Source organism: Pyrenophora tritici-repentis, chromosome 3 (assembly GCF_003171515.1).
Source record: "Pyrenophora tritici-repentis strain M4 chromosome 3, whole genome shotgun sequence".
Taxonomy (NCBI): Eukaryota; Fungi; Ascomycota; class Dothideomycetes; order Pleosporales; family Pleosporaceae; genus Pyrenophora; species Pyrenophora tritici-repentis.
This window is the reverse complement of record NC_089392.1, coordinates 28,255-47,358: the sequence shown is the minus strand read 5'-3', so window position 1 is coordinate 47,358 and position 19,104 is coordinate 28,255. Positions and strand designations below refer to the sequence as shown.

At 50.4% G+C, this 19,104-nt stretch overlaps 12 protein-coding genes across 12 annotated transcripts; 4 read left to right on the top strand and 8 right to left on the bottom strand.

Annotated features, from left to right (window-relative positions):
* Positions 1 to 53: 53 nt before the first annotated feature.
* PtrM4_074090 (uncharacterized protein) lies at positions 54 to 1,928 on the bottom strand (the record flags this gene model as incomplete). Its single annotated transcript, XM_066106106.1, has 1 exon — positions 54 to 1,928. The coding sequence occupies one exon, from the start codon at positions 1,926 to 1,928 to the stop codon at positions 54 to 56; it is 1,875 nt and encodes a 624-aa protein (XP_065963044.1).
* A 242-nt stretch (positions 1,929 to 2,170) lies between these two features.
* Positions 2,171 to 2,431, bottom strand: PtrM4_074080 (uncharacterized protein; the record flags this gene model as incomplete). Its single annotated transcript, XM_066106105.1, has 1 exon — positions 2,171 to 2,431. The coding sequence occupies one exon, from the start codon at positions 2,429 to 2,431 to the stop codon at positions 2,171 to 2,173; it is 261 nt and encodes an 86-aa protein (XP_065963043.1).
* Positions 2,432 to 2,460: 29 nt separating this feature from the next.
* PtrM4_074070 (uncharacterized protein) lies at positions 2,461 to 3,294 on the bottom strand (the record flags this gene model as incomplete). The annotated part of the gene is made up of 1 exon (XM_066106104.1): positions 2,461 to 3,294. One exon carries the CDS (start codon positions 3,292 to 3,294, stop codon positions 2,461 to 2,463), a length of 834 nt encoding a protein of 277 aa, XP_065963042.1.
* Positions 3,295 to 4,196: 902 nt separating this feature from the next.
* Positions 4,197 to 4,880, top strand: PtrM4_074060 (uncharacterized protein; the record flags this gene model as incomplete). The annotated part of the gene is made up of 2 exons (XM_066106103.1): positions 4,197 to 4,204; positions 4,337 to 4,880. 2 exons carry the CDS (start codon positions 4,197 to 4,199, stop codon positions 4,878 to 4,880), a joined length of 552 nt encoding a protein of 183 aa, XP_065963041.1.
* A 909-nt stretch (positions 4,881 to 5,789) lies between these two features.
* Positions 5,790 to 7,219, top strand: PtrM4_074050 (CypX, Cytochrome P450; the record flags this gene model as incomplete). Its single annotated transcript, XM_066106102.1, has 3 exons — positions 5,790 to 5,991; positions 6,040 to 7,158; positions 7,215 to 7,219. The coding sequence occupies 3 exons, from the start codon at positions 5,790 to 5,792 to the stop codon at positions 7,217 to 7,219; spliced, it is 1,326 nt and encodes a 441-aa protein (XP_065963040.1).
* A 668-nt stretch (positions 7,220 to 7,887) lies between these two features.
* Positions 7,888 to 8,477, bottom strand: PtrM4_074040 (uncharacterized protein; the record flags this gene model as incomplete). The annotated part of the gene is made up of 2 exons (XM_066106101.1): positions 7,888 to 8,004; positions 8,334 to 8,477. 2 exons carry the CDS (start codon positions 8,475 to 8,477, stop codon positions 7,888 to 7,890), a joined length of 261 nt encoding a protein of 86 aa, XP_065963039.1.
* A 224-nt stretch (positions 8,478 to 8,701) lies between these two features.
* Positions 8,702 to 9,076, bottom strand: PtrM4_074030 (uncharacterized protein; the record flags this gene model as incomplete). Its single annotated transcript, XM_066106100.1, has 1 exon — positions 8,702 to 9,076. One exon carries the CDS (start codon positions 9,074 to 9,076, stop codon positions 8,702 to 8,704), a length of 375 nt encoding a protein of 124 aa, XP_065963038.1.
* Positions 9,077 to 9,300: 224 nt separating this feature from the next.
* PtrM4_074020 (uncharacterized protein) lies at positions 9,301 to 10,224 on the bottom strand (the record flags this gene model as incomplete). The annotated part of the gene is made up of 1 exon (XM_066106099.1): positions 9,301 to 10,224. One exon carries the CDS (start codon positions 10,222 to 10,224, stop codon positions 9,301 to 9,303), a length of 924 nt encoding a protein of 307 aa, XP_065963037.1.
* An 84-nt stretch (positions 10,225 to 10,308) lies between these two features.
* On the bottom strand, positions 10,309 to 10,843 carry PtrM4_074010 (uncharacterized protein; the record flags this gene model as incomplete). Its single annotated transcript, XM_066106098.1, has 2 exons — positions 10,309 to 10,718; positions 10,768 to 10,843. 2 exons carry the CDS (start codon positions 10,841 to 10,843, stop codon positions 10,309 to 10,311), a joined length of 486 nt encoding a protein of 161 aa, XP_065963036.1.
* Positions 10,844 to 11,706: 863 nt separating this feature from the next.
* Positions 11,707 to 13,769, top strand: PtrM4_074000 (uncharacterized protein; the record flags this gene model as incomplete). Its single annotated transcript, XM_066106097.1, has 4 exons — positions 11,707 to 12,111; positions 12,291 to 12,715; positions 12,883 to 13,732; positions 13,767 to 13,769. The coding sequence occupies 4 exons, from the start codon at positions 11,707 to 11,709 to the stop codon at positions 13,767 to 13,769; spliced, it is 1,683 nt and encodes a 560-aa protein (XP_065963035.1).
* A 256-nt stretch (positions 13,770 to 14,025) lies between these two features.
* Positions 14,026 to 17,453, top strand: PtrM4_073990 (Dimer-Tnp-hAT domain containing protein; the record flags this gene model as incomplete). Its single annotated transcript, XM_066106096.1, has 4 exons — positions 14,026 to 14,236; positions 14,361 to 14,569; positions 14,630 to 16,439; positions 16,600 to 17,453. The coding sequence occupies 4 exons, from the start codon at positions 14,026 to 14,028 to the stop codon at positions 17,451 to 17,453; spliced, it is 3,084 nt and encodes a 1,027-aa protein (XP_065963034.1).
* Positions 17,454 to 18,548: 1,095 nt separating this feature from the next.
* On the bottom strand, positions 18,549 to 19,046 carry PtrM4_073980 (uncharacterized protein; the record flags this gene model as incomplete). The annotated part of the gene is made up of 1 exon (XM_066106095.1): positions 18,549 to 19,046. One exon carries the CDS (start codon positions 19,044 to 19,046, stop codon positions 18,549 to 18,551), a length of 498 nt encoding a protein of 165 aa, XP_065963033.1.
* Between the last annotated feature and the right edge of the window lie 58 nt (positions 19,047 to 19,104).

The window sequence follows — 19,104 nt, the reverse complement described above, 5'->3', positions numbered from 1 at the left end:
TCAAGCCCATCAAGCTCACCAATCAAGCCTCACTGATCGACCTATCAAGCCCATCAAAGCAAGCTCAACACCAAGAAAACGTCAATCAAAGCAAGTATAGGGCCTGAAGCTTGATTGATTTGATTGTTGGCATCTCTGTGGGTTATCGAGGGAGATGGTGGTGAATCCATGGATATCCGGGGGTATGCACCGAAGACGAGCAGCGTGGGTACGAGCCCGTCTGGGCCTGCGGTGTCGTTGACGGCCTTGACTGCCATCTGCAACACTGCGGCGTCGCTGGTGCCAGTGTCAAGCTCTGTCCTCAGGATCTCGTACGCGCGTCTGAGCGGTGCGTGGTATCTTTCTACCTTGCCGATAGACCAATGGGCCTCGGTTGGCACTTGTTTACATGTGATTCCCATGATCTTCGCCTCTGATCTGAATTCGACTGACGCGAAGTTAGTGCCAGCGTCGTGGGTGACGATATCTGGCGGCCCTTGATATGTATCAATCCAGAGCAGGCGGAGTGCTTCCCAGGTGTCTTTCGCGCTCATAGACGGTAGAAATCGCGCGCCGTTGAATGTTGTAGCCGAATCGATCACGTGAAGCACTGGTTTCCCACTCAGATACATCACATCTACGAGGATCTCGAAGTTGAATTCCCGATCATCTTTCAGCCTAAACTTGAATCGGCGCGGCGCTGGATCATGCGCTTGGCAGTGATGGCAGAACGTTTGGATCTCTCGGAGCAGCCGTTCATCCACGTCCTCGTGTCCTGCGCGTTTGAGCAATCGTATCAGCCGTTCGACGGCTGGATGCCCGAACCTCCGGTGTAAGCGTCGGAGCTCAGTCTCCGTAAGGAATACGCGCGCGCGCTCTGCCTTGCTTAGGTGGAACCACGGGTGTCCCCATTTGCGAATCACTGGAAAGGTAGCTTTTCCTTGTACCAGCTGGTCCGTAGTATTGTTGAAGTACACGTGGAGCCGGTCCATGTCTTTCAGACAGAGGAGAAACGGGGTGGGTGCGTTCAAGACCTCAAATTTGATCTTTCCAATCTGTGTCGATACATGTGCGGTTCCAATCGAAGTAGTGACGCTTCCTTTGCCAAATTGCACAGATGCGTTTCCAGCAGTAGACGTATCTAGAGTTACGGTGGGGTCCTCAGTTTGGAGCGCCAGGAACTGCTCCTTTCCGGCTGTCGATACATTTGAGGCACCAGTGTCAGGAAGAATGCCTTGGTACGTGATTCGCGAGTATCGATCCTCGATAAGGAACTGCGTTGCGGGCGTAATAGGCTCCTTGCACCTGTAGACGTCTTCTCCGGTCACGTGGTGCAGAAAGGCCTGATCTGTGAGGTACTTAACTGCCAGTCTTTGGTCTTCATCATCTTCGTCTTGCTCCTCTAGGAAGAACTGGTCGACTTCTTCCCCCTCGTACGCGACGAGAAATGTGCTAAACTCCATTTGCTCTCCCGTAATCGCGCAGTGTGTGATGTACTGCGCTTTTGAGCGTTTTCTTTCTTCAAGCGTATGGTTTGTGGACCAACAGCCTGTCTTGCTGCAGACGTAACATTTCTTGTCGATTTGTGTGTTGACTCCAGAGCGGTGCTGAAGCCCACCGCGTCCGCGGGTGAATCCGCTGCGTCCACCACGAGGGTTGTAATTCCCTCGCAATCTTCCAGAGCTGTTGTTGTTGTACCGACGATCCAAGTAGTACTGGCTATCCGTATCCGCCTCAGTGAAGTTGACGGAGACGGTCATGGCGAGTGAGTTTTCGATTGACGATCGCAGATCTCCAAACAGAACCTCGCATTCTAGAGACGGCTTGTAGAGTGCCATCTCGAGCTCCTTCACGCCTCGGCATGCTGTGATTACAGTCGTTCGGAGCGCGTATTCTCCCATGTACTGCTGTCCAAGTGCTCTTTGACACAATTGGAGCTTGTCCAGCATGATGTCAAGGACCTCGTGGAGGTTCTTTTCGGGGTTCTCCCTGCGGACTTTGACAAACGATGTCGTCGTCCAGTCCGCGTAGTAATGGCCGTGGTTGACGTCTGTGTCGAAGTGGTTCTTGAGCTTTGTGTAGGCAGTAGACTCCGCAACAATCAATTCAATCCGGTCACTCTCCTAGACCCACTTACCTATCTAGGTAGGGCTTAAACTCCTATAGGTAACTACTAGGCTTAAAGCGGTAATCAATCAATCCAATCTGAACCTTCTAGGACCCACTTAATTGATTGTTGCGGACTGTGGTAGGCAGTCAAGAACGTATCCATCCGCTGATCGACGAAGTGGAGGTAATACTCCTCTGCGCGGCCGTCGAGAATCCGTGGAAAGACTGCATGGAACTGCCCTGGCTCGATGTCTGCGTGATAACAGATGCTGTAGAAGATTTTCAATTTATCGTCTAGGAGGTCGTACGGCTTTCCCGTATACTTTTTGTCTCGGTCCCACATTTTCACGAAGACATTGATCGTCTTAGGATCTAGTTTCTCATTGCTAAACTCGATTGGTGGAACTGCCTTGTACGGGTCTGTTTCACCAGAGGGCACAATTGGGGAACGCTCGGTCCCTTCGGACGTTGCGGGTATGCTGGTGTATACTCGCGGAATCGGTCGAAGTTGTTGTAGGTGAGGGGAGGTTGCTGACTTTGGACGCGCTGATAGGCTGGCTGCGGTGCGGATTCAGTTGTCTCTACAGGCTGGCTTCGGATTGGTTGGTTTTGGGCTTTCTCAATCGTTTTTGCCAGCTGGTCCTGAATCTGTTGTTCTTCCTCAACGGTCTCCTGTCGTCCTTGCACACGGGCGTGGGTCTGGTCTTGATCGCGGGTTTGCCGACTGTCTACGTCTCGGCCTCTTGTCCTTACAGGCGTTTGGGTTCGGCTCTGGGCCTGGCTTGATAATCTCCTGTCTGTGGACTGTACTGATCCTTCACTGCGTTGTTGCCGTAGTGCCCGCTCTTGCAACATGTGCGCAGCTGATCGTGTGTCAAACACAGCCGACTGGAATACGTCCTGAGGCCATTCTAGGTACTCCTCCATGCGTAATAACCTAGCTAGAGACTCACTAGGTGCCATATTAATACGGCCAGTATACACTCCCTTAAAGCGGAGGATCCGCTTTAGTTCCTTTGTGTATATTGGCTGGGCACGTAGGAACATTGCCTCTGTCCATCCTTCAAAGTCCTGACGGAACTCCCAAAAGAGTTCTTCATCTGCTGTTGGTCGATCTGTATAGTCCGCAATCGCACGCGCAATGTACGTTGTTGCTGTAGTAATCCCTACCTCATCGTCTGGAGCTTCAAGGTTGTCCTCCCACATCTCTGGATCGATGTGATGCCATTCTCTTGGTTTTATGTTTGTGGTCCCTAGTAGCGCCTCTAGTGTGGGTACCACTCTTCTACTACTGCTCGCCATTCCTACTGCCGGCGTCCTGGCTACCGGTGCTCTTTCCGATGATGTTCTCTCTCCTGCCATTGTGTTCTTGTTGACGCTTGTTGCGCTAGCTGCGTTCGCTAGAGATGCGTCGGTGGTCGTGGGTTGTACACGGGTCAAATCTCAACCGGTCGGTTGGCGCGTGTATAGACGGCGTCTTGGAACGCTTCTGATACGGCTGTAACGGTCGGTCGCTAGCCACGAACGACGCCTGATATAGCTAACAGTGAGCTTAGCATAGATAACTCCGCCTTGCTGATATAGGCAATCTAGGGAACGCGCGGGGTAAAGAATCTATCTCTTCTTAACCTAACTGTCTGTGACTGCCGTGCAATCACTGATCAGTGTTGGAAGGCCTTGTACGATCGTACGGTGAATAACAGTAGCTAAGGTAATCTTGTGTATTGGTATTCTGGTGTATGATGATTCTACGAATGTGGGGGCTACGAAGGTATACATAACGTTGGGTCCGAGTTGGGCCGAAGTAGGATCGAGGCGGTACATTGGGCCTTATTAGGCGACACACCGTGTGTATGCCGACACTACCGAAGTTTCTTAGAAACTCGGTACTGCAAAAACTTTGTAATTCAACACAGTTTTAAATACCTGATCCTGTGAGACCCTAACAGGCCAATTAAGCGATAGCGACTCCTCAGCCTTAAGCGCCTCTAATTAGAGGAAGATTAGGCAGCTAGTCGACTACGCTGTAGCTGATAGAGACTAGAGAAAGATCTCTAAACTTAACCAAACGATCCACCGACTCTCAATTAGATTAGTACTAGCTAAGCATGAGAATGTGAGACTCAGACTCCGCAACAATCAATCGATTGACATGATTGATTCCTATATAGGTTAAAGAATTACTTCATTAGGCAGCCTTTAACCTAGATAGGAATCAATCATGCCGATCCGATTGATTGTTGCGGAGTCTGGTGAGACTCAAGAAGGCTCTCATCAATGAGAAGAAGCGCAGGAAGCGAGGCAAGGCTCTGCCTCTAGAGGCAGGTGAGGACTATCACGGTAGGGCTGTATTCTGGTCCCCAAGGAAGGTAAAGGAGGCACGTGATCGCCAGCTCCAACAAGGGCTTAAAGAAGAGCAACTACAACACCAGAAAGCTGAAGCAGCTCGCCTACGCCAGGAGAGGAGGCAGGAAAAGCTCCAGGCAGCTCAAAAGAGGCGTGCAGCAAGACTAGAAGCTCAAATAACAAGGCAGGAGAAGAAGGCTCGTGAGGCTGCTGATCGAGCCTCACGACAGGCAGCTCGCAAGGCTCAACAACAACTCCGGCAAGCTCAAAAAACTGCCCAAAGAGGCAAGAGGAGGTGCCTCAAGATAGCTACTAAGGCAGGTTCAAAAAAGAGAGCAGCTGCGCAGCCTCAGGGTAGTAGTGAGGCTGCAGGTACTGCAGCAGGCCCACCACCATCTCAATCACGACACGGCCGAGCAATCAAGTTCCCAGCAAAATATAGATAGCTATATATATTAATTAAGGCCTATAGAACTCAACTCTAAAAAAATATCGCGATTATAGCTATCGCACGTGGCTCAATAGCTTCATGTTGTGCTGTCGATTTTGGTGTTCGGGTGGATGGTCACGCCGGGTGGATGGTTACGCCGGGCGCCTCGGTAGTATAACGTGCCCGTGCGCGAGACGCCCGGATTCGCGAGACGCCCCGCCGAACACCATCTCTGATGAAGGTGGAGAAAACGTGCGTGAACTTGTTGTATTGGAGCTACGGGAGAAGGGAGAATATCTATGGTGCGCGCATGGAGCAGCTGACTAATCAGTGCCTGGCCAATCAGAGCACGGGAAGCCTGATTCACCGTGAATACTAGTGAAGGCTCTCACCGCGTCTCGACACCCTTCGGGTCCGTTCATTCCCACTTGCTCCACCACATTACGTTGTGGCATAATAGGATAATTGAAGTTTTGGTGGGGTCTTGGCAGAGTGACCAGCTCACCCGTCTGAACAGCTCACCCGTCTCCGACGTTATTTGAGAACGCTTGGGGCAATCTAAGAGTCCGGAAGAGAAAGTGTCCTGTTACACCGTGCGTCCCGGCACGCTTGGATCGACGTTACGCCGGCCAGCTCGGTGGTGCTAACGGCAAGTCGGCTTTATAGGAACGCCGACTTTGGATACGTCGGCATACGTCGGCCCATAATTAAAGCCTTGTTCTTTGCTAGAGTTGAAAACAAGTGGAGACGTTGCGCGGCTTCCGTGCGGGAAGAGAATCAGCGGACGAAAAGTAAAGGAACGGAATTCTGACTAGCCCGTATAAATAAAGGTTTTACTAGATTTACACTGTTCTGCACAGAGCTCTTTAGAGCGCTATCTCTGCTTCTTTCTACTTTTTCCTGGCCACTGCTATTAAGAACCAAAATGTCGAACAGTCAGCTATACACAGGTGCTCTAGTTTTACTTGTCATCTATCTAGTGATTAGTCCTATCATTAGAGCGTTGATGACACCGCTTCGCAGCGTGCCTGGTCCGTTTCTCGCACGTTTCACGCGTCTCTGGGAATTACGTGCGGTGCGTAAACACGATTTTGCAACCTATAATATAGCCCTACATGAGGAATACGGTATGTTTTGTGCCTAAGTCTTAAATTGATATTTACTTACGTGTGTAGGACCTGTTGTTAGACTTGCGCCGAATCGATACAGCGTCAACGACACTGGAGCTTCTAGGGTCCTTCTAGGCTATCACAACGCCCTAGACAAGTCGAATTACTACACTCCATTTGGAGATCCGTCCCAGGGCAATTTGTTTAGCGAAGTTAATGTTCAGATCCATGCCAACATTAGACGCCCAATCAGTCAATTGTATTCAAACAACAATTTGCTCTCGTATGAGCCGTTCGTAAACGCATGCAACAGTATTTTACTTAGAAGACTAAAAGAATACTCGGGCAGTGGAAAACAACTTAATGTACGACATTTAATGCAATACTATGCATTTGATGTGATTGGAGAGATCACCTTAGGTTCGAGGTTTGGATTTATGGAAGAAGATGGCGACAAGGCAGGTCTCATTACTGCTATTGACGAAGGGCTCGATTACGGCGCCAAAGTTGGGCTTATTCCTGAGGTGCACTGGGCCTTATGCAAGGCGGCCGAATATCTGGGTATAAAGTCGCCCTTCATGAAGGTCATGGATTTCATCCTTTTACAGATTCAGAACCGTGTCTCGGGGCAGACTATATCTCCAAAAGATCGCCAGGACTTCCTTGACAAGCTGCTGCCGCTTGAAAAAAATGGCAAAGCTACTCGACTCGACACAATAAACGCTTGCGGAAGCAATATTGGAGCAGGCTCAGATACGACGGCCATCTCGTTGACCGCCACCATCGCCTACCTATCCATGCATCCAGACGTACTCGCTAAGTTACGGGAAGAACTCGACGATGCTGTAAACAGAGGCGCAGCATCGGACCCAATTACGTTCAAGGAGTCTCAAAAGCTACCCTATCTTCGTGCAGTAATTCAGGAAACACTTCGCATGCATCCTGCGGTTGGCGCACCCTTGACACGTATTATCGGCATCGGCGGTGCAAATCTTGCAGGGCGTTATTTTCCTGCTGGTACTGAAGTCGGCGTCAACCCATGGGTTATCCATAACAATAAAGAGATTTTTGGTCCAGATGCTTCTAAATTCAGACCGGAGCGTTGGTTAGTGCAGGACGCTGAGAAGCGTGCAGTGATGGACCGGAACTTCCTTACATTTGGTGCTGGATCGCGGACATGTATTGGTAAGAACATCAGCTTGTTAGAGATGTACAAAGTCATCCCGCAGATCGTAAAAAAGTTTGATTTTCAAGTGGTGGCAGATAGTAAGCATGGAGAGGGATACATGTGGAAGACATTATTCTTCGCGAAGCAGACTTTATACTGTATTGTCAAAGAAAGAGCGTGTGTATAGGTATTAGAGGCTAGCAACATAGATGTTGAGAAGAAAAATTACGAGTTTCTAGACCTAACGAGGATGTGCGCGTAATGCTCACCCCAACACCCCAACTGTCACGGCACCAACTCGGCGCTCTGTAGGTCACGTGCCCCCATCCCTATCTGTGGGGGATTGTGAGTGCTGGAAGAATTGAAGGATTGAACTGAGGTGGTATTGTGTATGTATGTATGTATGTATTGTTTAACGTCCTATGAAAGCCTCCCAGGGGGCATGAAAGACGGGTAGCGCCCTGTATGGTACTCAGGTGCTCCTATTCTTTGGGTGTTGGCAGTGTGTGCAGTCTGGTAGGGTAATTTCCGCTAGTTGAAAAGACTCTATCTAGGTTCCGGGCTGTGGGGCTGTAGATGTGTTGAGCAATGAAGCAGAGCTCTTGTTCTAGGGCTAGTAGGCCTAGGGCGTTAGCGTTGAAGCTGGGGAGGAGGTGTAGAGGTGGTAAATGAGCGAGGGACTGATGACATAGACATAAGCGGCTAAAGGCCGCCTAGTAATGTGTTTTGTAATGCCGAAACTAAAATTATCGCCGGCAGATTGTTGTGAAGTACTTGGTGAGCTCCAAAAGTGACTCGAAGTGTTCAGGCTCAGTAAGTAGAGCCTTAAGGTACCTGACGGCCTCTTTCATATTGCTTGGGGGCTGGATGGTCGGAGCGGCCATCTGCTAAAAGAGCGTCTTGTTTTTCTGCAGAAGAGCATGTGCTTAGGTGTTTTAAGTCGCCCGCAAGAACAATTCAATTCTGCTGTGTCGTGTCTGAATTTGATGTGGTACCATGCAAAGTCCCCATGTCGTGACCGGATGGCCAGCAGATGCGCGAGAACAGGGCGCGGAAGCGTCAGTTCGATTGGTGTCTTTGTGGTTTGGTAGGGTAGTTCCCATTGCCGGTACCAGGCCGACATTTAGGTCCGAGTTTGGTCCCACCAGCGCTGCCTGGCAGCGTTGAGCAAGGACTTAGCGATTGAACGCACCCTAGATGCTGTCGGTTCCGCGGCCATGCCGTAAGGCTGGCTGGGTGCTTTTGCTTCGGCATCGGCAAGGCGGTCTGCTGCCTCATTCCCAATAATCCTGGTGTGGCCTGGCGACCAGCGTACTTGTATGTTGAAGACTGCCATTGCTGCCTGGCACTCAAGGAATGCCCATTGCGACGATGTGGGGGCGTTGCCCCGTATACCCCAGATAACTGACGTTGAGTCAATACACATCCATAGCCTGCGGTGGCTATGGGGGCTAGTCTGATAGCGTGCTGGAGACCTCTCCAAGCACCCACTGCTTCGGCATCGAATACATGGGATTGGGGATTAAGCGATCCCCTCCCTATGGCAATCTGAGTCTGGGCCTAGTATATCGCGTAGCCGTAGGTGACAAAGCGTTCGCCGTCAGTGCGCTGTTCTGATCCATCAGAGAAGATGGTGACGTCCTGGTTGGTAAGGGTGTCCCACCACTTCGTAAATAATTTGGCGGCCTCAGCCTTGGCTATACCGTTTGTTGGGTCAGTGCGGCACCCTAGAGAGTAGTGCGGCGCTATGAGGGTGTGTCTGGGAATGGTAGGAAGAATCAACCCAAGTCGCTGGACTTTGGAGTGTAGCTTCTGCAAACCTCCAGCTCCCCTGCCCTTCGGTATCACCGAGATCTTGATCCTGGCTGTAAGTAGGTGGTTCTTATCGACTACTTGCAGATGCAGAGCGAATCTCAGCTTTGCTTCTTCTAGCATAATGAGTGCTGATGGTAAGCCGGCGTCTCGAAAGAGTGCCCATCCTGGATAGGTTTTCCAGGCAGGGAGGATAGCGCGAGCCGCGATGGTGAGTGTCTGGTTGAGGGCTTTGAGGTGCCAGCTAATCCTAGTGCTAACTACGGGCGGTTGGTCCGATCGGTTGGTCAGAGGGTTCTTGGTGCGGCCTTCAAACCATGCTTCTGCTCCGTAGAGGAGACATAGCATTATGCAGGTAGTGACTGCTTTGCGGAGGGCTGAGGCTGGGGGGCCATTAACTGTGTTGGCAAGACTACGGATGTGATGGGCAACTTTGCGGGCTGTCGCTGCTCTCGTTTCAACGTGTCTTTTGAAGTTAAGCTTTCGATCAAACTAGACCCCAGCCATCGGCAGGCGGGTTGGACTCCGTCGTCCTGATCTGTAATTGGTGTAATGGTGAGGGAGTCGTCCACAACACAGGGCGGGGAATAGTTATCCCATTGCCTAGTGAGGTGCATTATTTCCAACTTTTCTGGTGCGAAGGCAACCTTGTTTGCTGCACCCCACTCGTTGATAGCTCTGACATCTTCTGCCAGCAGGCGAACGTTTTCATCCAGAGAGTTCGAGGCCCGGTATATGCAGACGTCGTCAGCATACCCGAAGCGGCGGGTTGTGTCCTGGTTTAGAAGCTCTGCTAGGTATAGTGTGTAGAGGACTGGGGACAGTGGTGATCCTTGGGGTGTTCCGCAGGCCACGGTGTAGCACTGGGTGGTTGCCTTGCCTAATCTAACCCTGACTTTGCGATCTGTGAGGAAACTGTTGACAAATTTGAGCACTAGGTCTGGCCAGCCCTGCTTTGCCATGCGGACGAGTAGCCGGTTCTTAAGAAGTGCGTCAAAGGCTCCTTGAACGTCCATAGTAACCATAGTCACCTTCTTGCCCAATGCCCAAGCTCTTTGTGTATCGTGTGTGAAGGAGGCCAGCAGGTCTATTGCAGAGCGTTTCGGGAGCGCGCCTACATGCTGGGGGCTGAGTATCTCGTGAGTCATTGCGGTCCAGGCCAGCCGTCTTGCTACAACCCGTTCAAGTCCTTTGCCTAGGCAGGATAGGAGGGCTATTAGACGCATGGATCTTGGGGAGGTGCGGTCCTTCTTGCCGACCTTTAGTATCATGGCGACTTCGGCCGTTTTCCAGGCTGTGGGGAAGTAGCAGAGCTCAAGGCACTTCTGAAAGATAGAGCGGATGTAGGTCCTAACCTAAGCCCAGCAGGTCTTGAGAAGCCGGACGGTGATTCGATCGGTGCCTGGCGAGGTGCTGGACACCCCAATAGTGCTTCTCTCGACTTCTTCCATAGGGATGTGGGTGTCCCATGGCAGTGTACCCGCCGGTGTTTCGGTAGGCCATACTGGCTCCGGCAGGTCGTCCTCAGCGCTGAACCGGTCCAGGATTTCCACCCGCAGGGCTTCGGCTTTTTCTAGTGGGTCTGAGATGGTTTGGTTGTTCACGATAAGTGGGATGTCCTGCTGTCCTAGGGTAAGTTTATGCCAACCTAGCAGGCTATATAACTCCTCATCTGTAGTGATATTGTTAATCCGGTTCGCCCAGTACTCCTTCTTCGCTTTCCGCACGACGGCAAGGAACTCCCTGGTTTCGATTGGGACCGTCCCTGGTTCTGCTAAGTTCCTGGCAGCCCGGTGCCAGCTGTGGGCTTCTACGCAATCTTCTGTCCACTATGGTGCTGAGTGACCTTTTGCCCTGTCTGGTGTGCCAGCGCCCTTGAGCGCGGCCCATAGGGTTCTTTCTAAGCTAGCAATAGATGACTCAATGTCTGCTTTCGTGTTGATAGGGCTGATTGGGTGTGCTTGGAGGTGAAGTTCAACTAGAGCGTTAAACTGGTGCAGGCGTCTTGTTGGCACCCTGTAGTGGAATTGGTCTAGAGGTTGGCGCCCTCTAGCGGGGATTGTGGTGAGTAAGGTAAAGTGGTTAGAGCCACAGTGTAGGTCCTCTGCTACTTCAGTTGTGGCAAAGGGGATATTCGAGAAGGTAAGGTCTATGCATACTTGTCAACGAGCGAGCCGGCTCGCTCAGCTCGCTCGGCTTGGACGTTTTGACCAAGCCGAATGAGCTGAGCGCGCAATGCGCGCTTGCAAGCCGAGCGAGCTTAGGGATAGGCGCTCGCTCAGTCAGCTTGCTTAGCTTGGTTAGATGGGGCGGTTGGAAACTTGGGGCTGAAGGACTTGGTGGAGGGGCAATCTCACGATGATTTTTAGGTGTAGTGCGTAAGTTCGAAACCTAGTTATAACATAAAATACACTCTTTTTTGCTATATTTCTAGCAAATAAGCTACTAAATTTCCGGCTAACGGCCTGGCAACAATATTCTCCTTCTGCGACACTTCACTTACTACTTATCACCACAGTCCGCAACAATCAATTAAGTGGGTCCTAGAAGGTTCAGATTGGATTGATTGATTACCGCTTTAAGCCTAGTAGTTACCTATAGGAGTTTAAGCCCTACCTAGATAGGTAAGTGGGTCTAGGAGAGTGACCGGATTGAATTGATTGTTGCGGAGTCTACTTATCACCCACCACACTCACCTATACTCCATCAACGCGTCTCTATTTGCAGCTATTATCTACCTCGCCGTTGCTATGATGCCAGCAAAAAGAACACGCGTTAATGCTCTAGAAATCGCGACAACTTCGAAGCGCCCTAGAGTCGCAGCGCGTCATCGCGGGACTGCCAGCCAACCTGTGCTAGTCGATACTCGGCCATTCTCACCATCTCCACCTCCTCCACCGCTGTCGCCGCGTCAAGCTCTCGTCGCCGCGCCACAAGCACCAAATTTTGAAGCGACCCTCCGAGAGTCGCGCGCCGAAGAGACAATCATCCCACCACCTGAGGGCAGCGAGCATGCCACTGTTGCAGCTTCAGGAGCAGCTAGCGAGGCTGTCGACGAGGGTTTCGTATGGGTAGAGGACAAATACGACGGCTTTAATTGGAGTCGCTACCCAAAGCACTGCAAGCCGCCCACATCACTTTCGAACCGAGCAAGCTGGGTATACAGCCATAGCTATCGCCACAGTCCGCAACAATCAATTAAGTGGGTCCTAGAAGGTTCAGATTGGATTGATTGATTACCGCTTTAAGCCTAGTAGTTACCTATAGGAGTTTAAGCCCTACCTAGATAGGTAAGTGGGTCTAGGAGAGTGACCGGATTGAATTGATTGTTGCGGAGTCTAGCTATCGCATCGCCTTGCGCAGCGACGTCGCAAAAGTCACGTGGATCTGCCACTATTGCTATAAGCACAAGTTCACTACTGTTGGCCGTGGCATACATGACGTCTCGCAGTCTCCATCAGCGCCAGCACGTCATCTCGGAGAAGACAAGAAAGGTCATGGCTTGAAGCCTCCAAGTAAGCGCACTACCGTCGCTCCTCGGAAAGAAACTCTCCTCGAACGCGCCCTTCAGAAGGGCTGCTCTCAGGCTGTTGCCAACGAGCTTACCAACTTCAATATACAAGAGTTTAGGCTTGCGGCCGTCACCTGGCTCGTCGAAAACAACCTCCCACTCTCACAATTCGAATCATCGTCTTTTCGCAATATGATACAATTAGCTAGCGTAGAGGCAGAACTAGACTCCGCAACAATCAATTCAATCCGGTCACTCTCCTAGACCCACTTACCTATCTAGGTAGGGCTTAAACTCCTATAGGTAACTACTAGGCTTAAAGCGGTAATCAATCAATCCAATCTGAACCTTCTAGGACCCACTTAATTGATTGTTGCGGACTGTGGGCAGAACGAGCCCTGTGGGCATCTCATAACAGCGTCTCACGATACGTTATACGCCTGTACAACTACCTGTTACCAAAGGTTGTCGCAAGCCTTTCAGAATCAATGAGCAAAGTCCATATAAGCTTTGACGGATGGACGACAAAAGGTGGCAAGCGCGGTTACTTAGGTATCGTCGCCCACTACGTTGATAGCTCTGGCGAGCTCAGGGACTTGCCTATTGCGCTCCCACAACTGACAGGTGCCCACACCGGCGAGGCCATGGCTGAGGTCGTGATGGCAATATTCAAGCAGTTCGAAATCACTGTGGGCAAGCTCGGTTACTTCGTCCTCGACAACGCACATAACAACAACACCACGATCAACACTCTCGCCTTGCAGATGGGCTTCAGCGCTACCGAGCGTCGCCTTCGCTGCGGTCCTCATACGCTTAATCTCATTGGCCAGATGCTACTCTGGGGTGAGGAGAAAGAGTCCTACGACAACGAGGAGACTGAGCGCGTGAACGAAGCTGAGAACATGGCTACTTGGCGAGGCGATGGACCATTAGGAGTGCTTCTCGCGGTTATCAACTACATCAAAACACCACAACAGTACGCTCTTTTTGAGAAGTATCAGAAGCTCGCTATTAGGGACCAGCCTGTCAACGCGCCAACAGAACAGCACAAAATCAAGGAGCCCGTCAAGCCAGTTGTTACTCGCTGGAACTCTTACGTTTCGTGTTTTGAGCGCGCTGTTGAGTTGCAATTAGCGGTTAATGGGTACGCCAACTACCATATTCAGAAGATTGAAACTGAAGACGCGTACGCCCGAAGTCGTAACAACAAGCTGCCTGCAGCGCCGGATTGGATGAGGTCTGATGGGATCAATGCCCATGACTGGCAGGTGATTGCTGAGTATATTGATGTGCTCAGGCCAGTGATCGGAATGGTCTGGTCTGACTTGGTCTTGGTCTGGTCTAGACCGCCAAGACTTGGTCTGGTCTGGCGATTTTTTGAGACCGTGGTCGGACCGGTCTAGATGATCGGACCGGTCCGGCTATAAATAGGTCCACGTGACTAGATCTTAGACTAATCTAGCCAGAAAATTTAGCACAATATGAGTCATTAAGATCAAGGTAAGTCTTCTACTTACATAGAACAATCAAGTCCTTAACAACCTACTTATATACTATTGTTATGGAGCCTTCAACACCAACCTCACCGTCCCCATCGAATATTATAAGACTAGATTTAACGTCTCTTACTCCATCTCCTATCCCCACGTCATCACCCACCCCTATACTATCACCCACTCCTATTCAATATCACGAATCTCCAGATGAGTTCGTGCAGGGCGGTATCACGTACGTGAAACGTGCAATAATTGCAAGGAAGGATTTCCGTCAAGGTACATCACACATCTGGAAGTACGGACTCCAATACCAGACTCCGCAACAATCAATCAGATCGGCATGATTGATTCCTATCTAGGTTAAAGGCTGCCTAATGAAGTAATTCTTTAACCTATATAGGAATCAATCATGTCGATCGATTGATTGTTGCGGAGTCTGTCCAATACATTCGAGATAGCGATAAGAAAGAGGTGTATTACTGCCATGAGTGCAGGGTTGGGAAGAGCAAGCAAGAGTTGTTTGTCATCAATGGCACTTCTAGGATCCGGAATCACCTGGAACAGAAGCACCAGATTGATCCCCAGAGTGGCATCAAGCGAAAGGGTTCTGTACGGAAGTCTATAATCGACCAGCAAAAGGATGGGGCTGCTTCCAGCACCTTTTTCTAGAAGGAGTCAGTAGAGAAGTTTAAAGAGCTTCTAATTCGTTGGATTGTGTACTGCCATATCGCCTTCTTTCAATTAGAGAACCAGTACTTTCGTGAACTACTCCTCTTTTTAAATCCGGCACTACTCAACCACCTCCCGAAGGCTGCGAAGACTATCCGAAGCTGGGTAATGAATGCATTCATATCGAAGAAGCAACAGCTTAGGGAGGACCTACACCATTCACGGAGTAGGATCTCTATCTCCTTTGATCTCTGGACTTCACCAAACCCTTACGCTATCCTAGGCGTCGTCGCTATGTGGATTGATACTACCGGCATGCGACGTGTTACCGCTTTAGGTATGCGACGTATATACGGCGAACATACTGGAGAGAATCTTGGATCGGTGGTCCTTGAATTGCTGGAAGAATACGACATTAGCGGAGATCAGATTGGATACTTTATGCTGGATAATGCCTCGGCAAATGATACCGCTGTTGAGTTTATACTCAAGGATCTCTGCCCATGGATGAAGTCAAAACAACGTCGTCATCGCCGGCTGCGTTGCTTGGGCCATGTCATCAACCTCTGTTGCCAGGCGTTCCTTATGGGGCGAAACTGTGAGAAGTATCTTGCGAAGCTGGAGAAGCATCATCAACGTGGCGACTATACGAAGGTGGAAGAGCTCTGGAAGAAGTTCGGATGTTTGGGTCGTCTTCACAACCTGGTGCGATACATCAGGCTTACTCCACAACGGCGTGAGGAGTTTGCTACAATTATTATCGGCGGAGATCTTTCGCAATTCGACGGGCTTGAGCTTATCCAGAACAACTCGACCCGCTGGAACTCATGGTTTTATTCGATTACACGTGCATTAAATGTTCGAGAACGTTTAGAGCTCTTCTCGGCTCGTCATGTACCTGGAAAGGGCTCCGTAGGGATCGCGAACTTTAAGCTTGATGGACAGCACTGGTTTGAGCTTGAAAAGATTGAACTCGCTCTCAAAGACTTCTATGCTGCAACTTTGCTTTCTGAAGGTAAGAAGACGTCACTTGCGGACTGGTTTTCAACTTTGGACTGCCTTCTCCGGGAGATAAGCGAGACGAAGGATCACTACCACGACATCCACACTGAGGACGATAACAACTTTACATGGAAGTACCTTCAAGGCTGCGCTGATGCTGCTTGGTTAAAGTGCGTTGAGTACTATAACAATCAGCAGCTGAATTGGCAAAATCGATTCCCTGAAGATACTGACCTTCCACCGGCATATTATGCGGCTCAAATCCTTGATCCATATCGCAAGTGGGGATGGTTCAGGCAAGAGTGGGTTCTTCATGGCGACGAAGAGAAGAAGAGGTGGTTTGAAAACGCACAATTAGCGGTGAAGCATCTCTGGGAGACAGAGTATAAGGGAAGGTACCCTGTCGAGATGCTGCCACCACCAGCCAGGAAGGAGAGAGATCCTGACCCAGCATTTGATCGCCAGCGGGAACATAAGCGCATTCGAATAGACGCTCCAGTTTCTACAACTGATTTGTATGAACAATACATCTCTACTGACCGGCTTCATAACGAAGAGGCAGGTTGCAATGAGGCTATTGCGTACTGGCTATCTCGCTACGACTCCCAACGAGATCTCGCTCGCTTCGCTCTAGACATGTTTGCGATCTCGCCTATGTCGGATGAATGCGAACGTCTTTTTAGTAGCGCGAAGCTTACTATCGTCGATCGCCGTGGTAGGCTGAAGGCAGATATTATAGAAGCGTGCGAGTGTCTCCGGGCCTGGTATGGAAAGCCCCAAGCTGAGGGGAACAGCGATATCGAGGATAGTGAGAACGAAGACGACTAGATTGACAGTCAGTAGTAAAACACATTTCCTCGGCTTCCTTCTTTGCTTCAGCCTCATTCTTGGCGGTCTTGTTGGTCGGACCGGTCTGGTCGGACCGGTCCTTATGTAAGCACCTGGTCTGGTCTGGTCTGTACCCTCAGACCAGACCAGACCAGACCATTCCGATCACTGGCTCAGGCCACTGAAACAAGCTACAAAACGGCTTGAAGGCCGCGGCAAAAGCGGTGCTTTTGGAGCAATCGCTGAGGTTATTCCAGTATTTGAATACTTACTTGGAGTCTATGAGGACCGCTTGCAAAGCTATGAAGACGTCATTCACGATGAGCATACAGAGTCACCCGAAGACCACCTTGCTATCAACCTCCGCGCTGCCCTAGTTAAAGCCCGCGAGTACTACAACAAGCTCGACCTCTCGCCAGCTTACTATGCTGCTACAATCCTTCATCCTCGCTACAAAAGCTACCTTGACGCAGCGTGGGCGGATAAGCCTGATTGGCTAGAGAGCAGCAACCGCAAGTTTCAACATTTGTGGGCGGAGTACAAAAGCTTACCGAAGTCGCGCTTACGCCCCAAAGTCAGGCACAATGATATAGACGACGCTATCAACAGCTTTATTGAGCCTGCAGGGCTTACGGAGAACGAGGAGGATGAATATGAGGCTTGGAAACGCAGCGAACCGATCGCTAGCGAGGGCGTCGACCCTATAAAATACTGGGTAGGACTCCGCGATCGCTACCCCAGCCTTAGCAAATTTGCTATCGACATGCTATCAATCCCAGGCTCAAGCTGTGAGTGTGAGCGCTTATTCAGCGAGCTGGGTGACCTCCTCGAGCCCCGTCGGCGCAGCATTTCTCCGCAACTTCTAGCAGCAATACAGTGCGATCGACGATGGATAAGAGCTGGATTTGGCAGTGGTGAGGTGCCTGTAAAGGAGGCTATCAGCGATGAGGAGATGGACGCGAAATACGGTGTACATAAGTGGGATATTAGCTGAGAAACTCAACACCAAGGTTTCTATATAACTTTCCTAATCGGGACTGAGCCCATCAAGCCGAGCGAGCTGACAGCCCTGTTTCAGCCAATCCGAGCGAGCCGAGCGAGCTGCTGGCCTCCGCTCAATTGGCTGAGCAAGCCAATTGGCTGAGCTCGCTCAGCTTGCTCATTGACATCTGTGCTGTCGACTGCCTATCATCCGCAAACCGATGGTGCAACAGAGCGAATGAACCAAGAGATTGAGAAGATGATTCGAATCTGGGCCACCTACACGCAAGAAAATTGGCTAGCACTTTTACCTATCGTTATGGGAGCAATCAACAATCGCGAGGCCTCATCTACTGGCCTAAGCCCCTTCTATTTTATGCACGGATATCACAATGAACCCATTCAGCTGGTAGAGGATCGAACTATTCAGCACAGTCCGCAACAATCAATTAAGTGGGTCCTAGAAGGTTCAGATTGGATTGATTGATTACCGCTTTAAGCCTAGTAGTTACCTATAGGAGTTTAAGCCCTACCTAGATAGGTAAGTGGGTCTAGGAGAGTGACCGGATTGAATTGATTGTTGCGGAGTCTACTATTCAGGACCGACCAAAGAGAGACGGCGAAGCACTGGCAGAAGGCTTCCTTAAAAGACTCCAAGACGCAACAGAGTGGGCCCAAGCTGCGATCGCGATAACACAAGAGAAACAGCAACATCAAGCTAACAAGACAAGAACAGCAGCGCCCCAATACAAGGAGGGAGACTGGGTGTTTTTGAACCTTAGAAACGTGAAGACAACACGACCTTCCAAGAAGCTAGACTGGTTGCATGGAAAGTACAAAGTCTTGAGGCAGGTCAACTCCCACTCTTATCAACTTGACGTTCCGGGGAAGATCCATCCTGTCTTCCACGTAGACCTGCTTGTGAACGGTCTGTAGGAACTGTATTCCAGCTACCTAGTCCAGATGCTATTTACAGTCAAGATGAAGAAAGAAGGTAAGACGCGAGCGGCGAGCCCGCTTTGTTTGGGTTGGCGCACGGCCCTCTCGTTGCCGGGGAAGCGACTAGGCTCGCAGCCTAGTCATGTGACTTAGGGCTCAGCCCGTTACATTACCCCCCTCCTTTCCCTTTAGCGTGTAGTTTTTTCCATTTCTTCCAAGCGTCAGTCTTTAGTACGTTGCTCACTGGTTCCCATGTCGGTTCAGTATAGTCCACCCACTTCACATATGCCTCCTTGATTCCTTTCCCTCCTTGCCCTATTGTCCGTTCGCCCAGAATACGCTCAACCAGCCATAACTCGTCTCCATCTATAAGTATAGGCCCTGGCTGAGTGTCTCCAACCTTCTGCGATGGGAAAGAGTCGTCAGGCGCGTAGCGAAGCAGGTCTACGTGAAAGACAGGATGGATTTTTCCCGGAACGTCAAGCTTATAAGAGTGGGAGTTGACCTGCTTCAAGACTTTATACTTTCCATGCAACCAGTCTAGCTTCTTGGAAGGTCGTGTTGTCTTCACGTTTCTAAGGTTTAGAAACACCCAGTCTCCCTCCTTGTATTGGGGCGCTGCTGTTCTTGTCTTATTAGCCTGATGCTGCTGTTTCTCTTGTGTCATCGCGATCGCGGCTTGGGCCCACTCTGTTGCATCTTGGAGTCTTTTGAGGAAGCCTTCT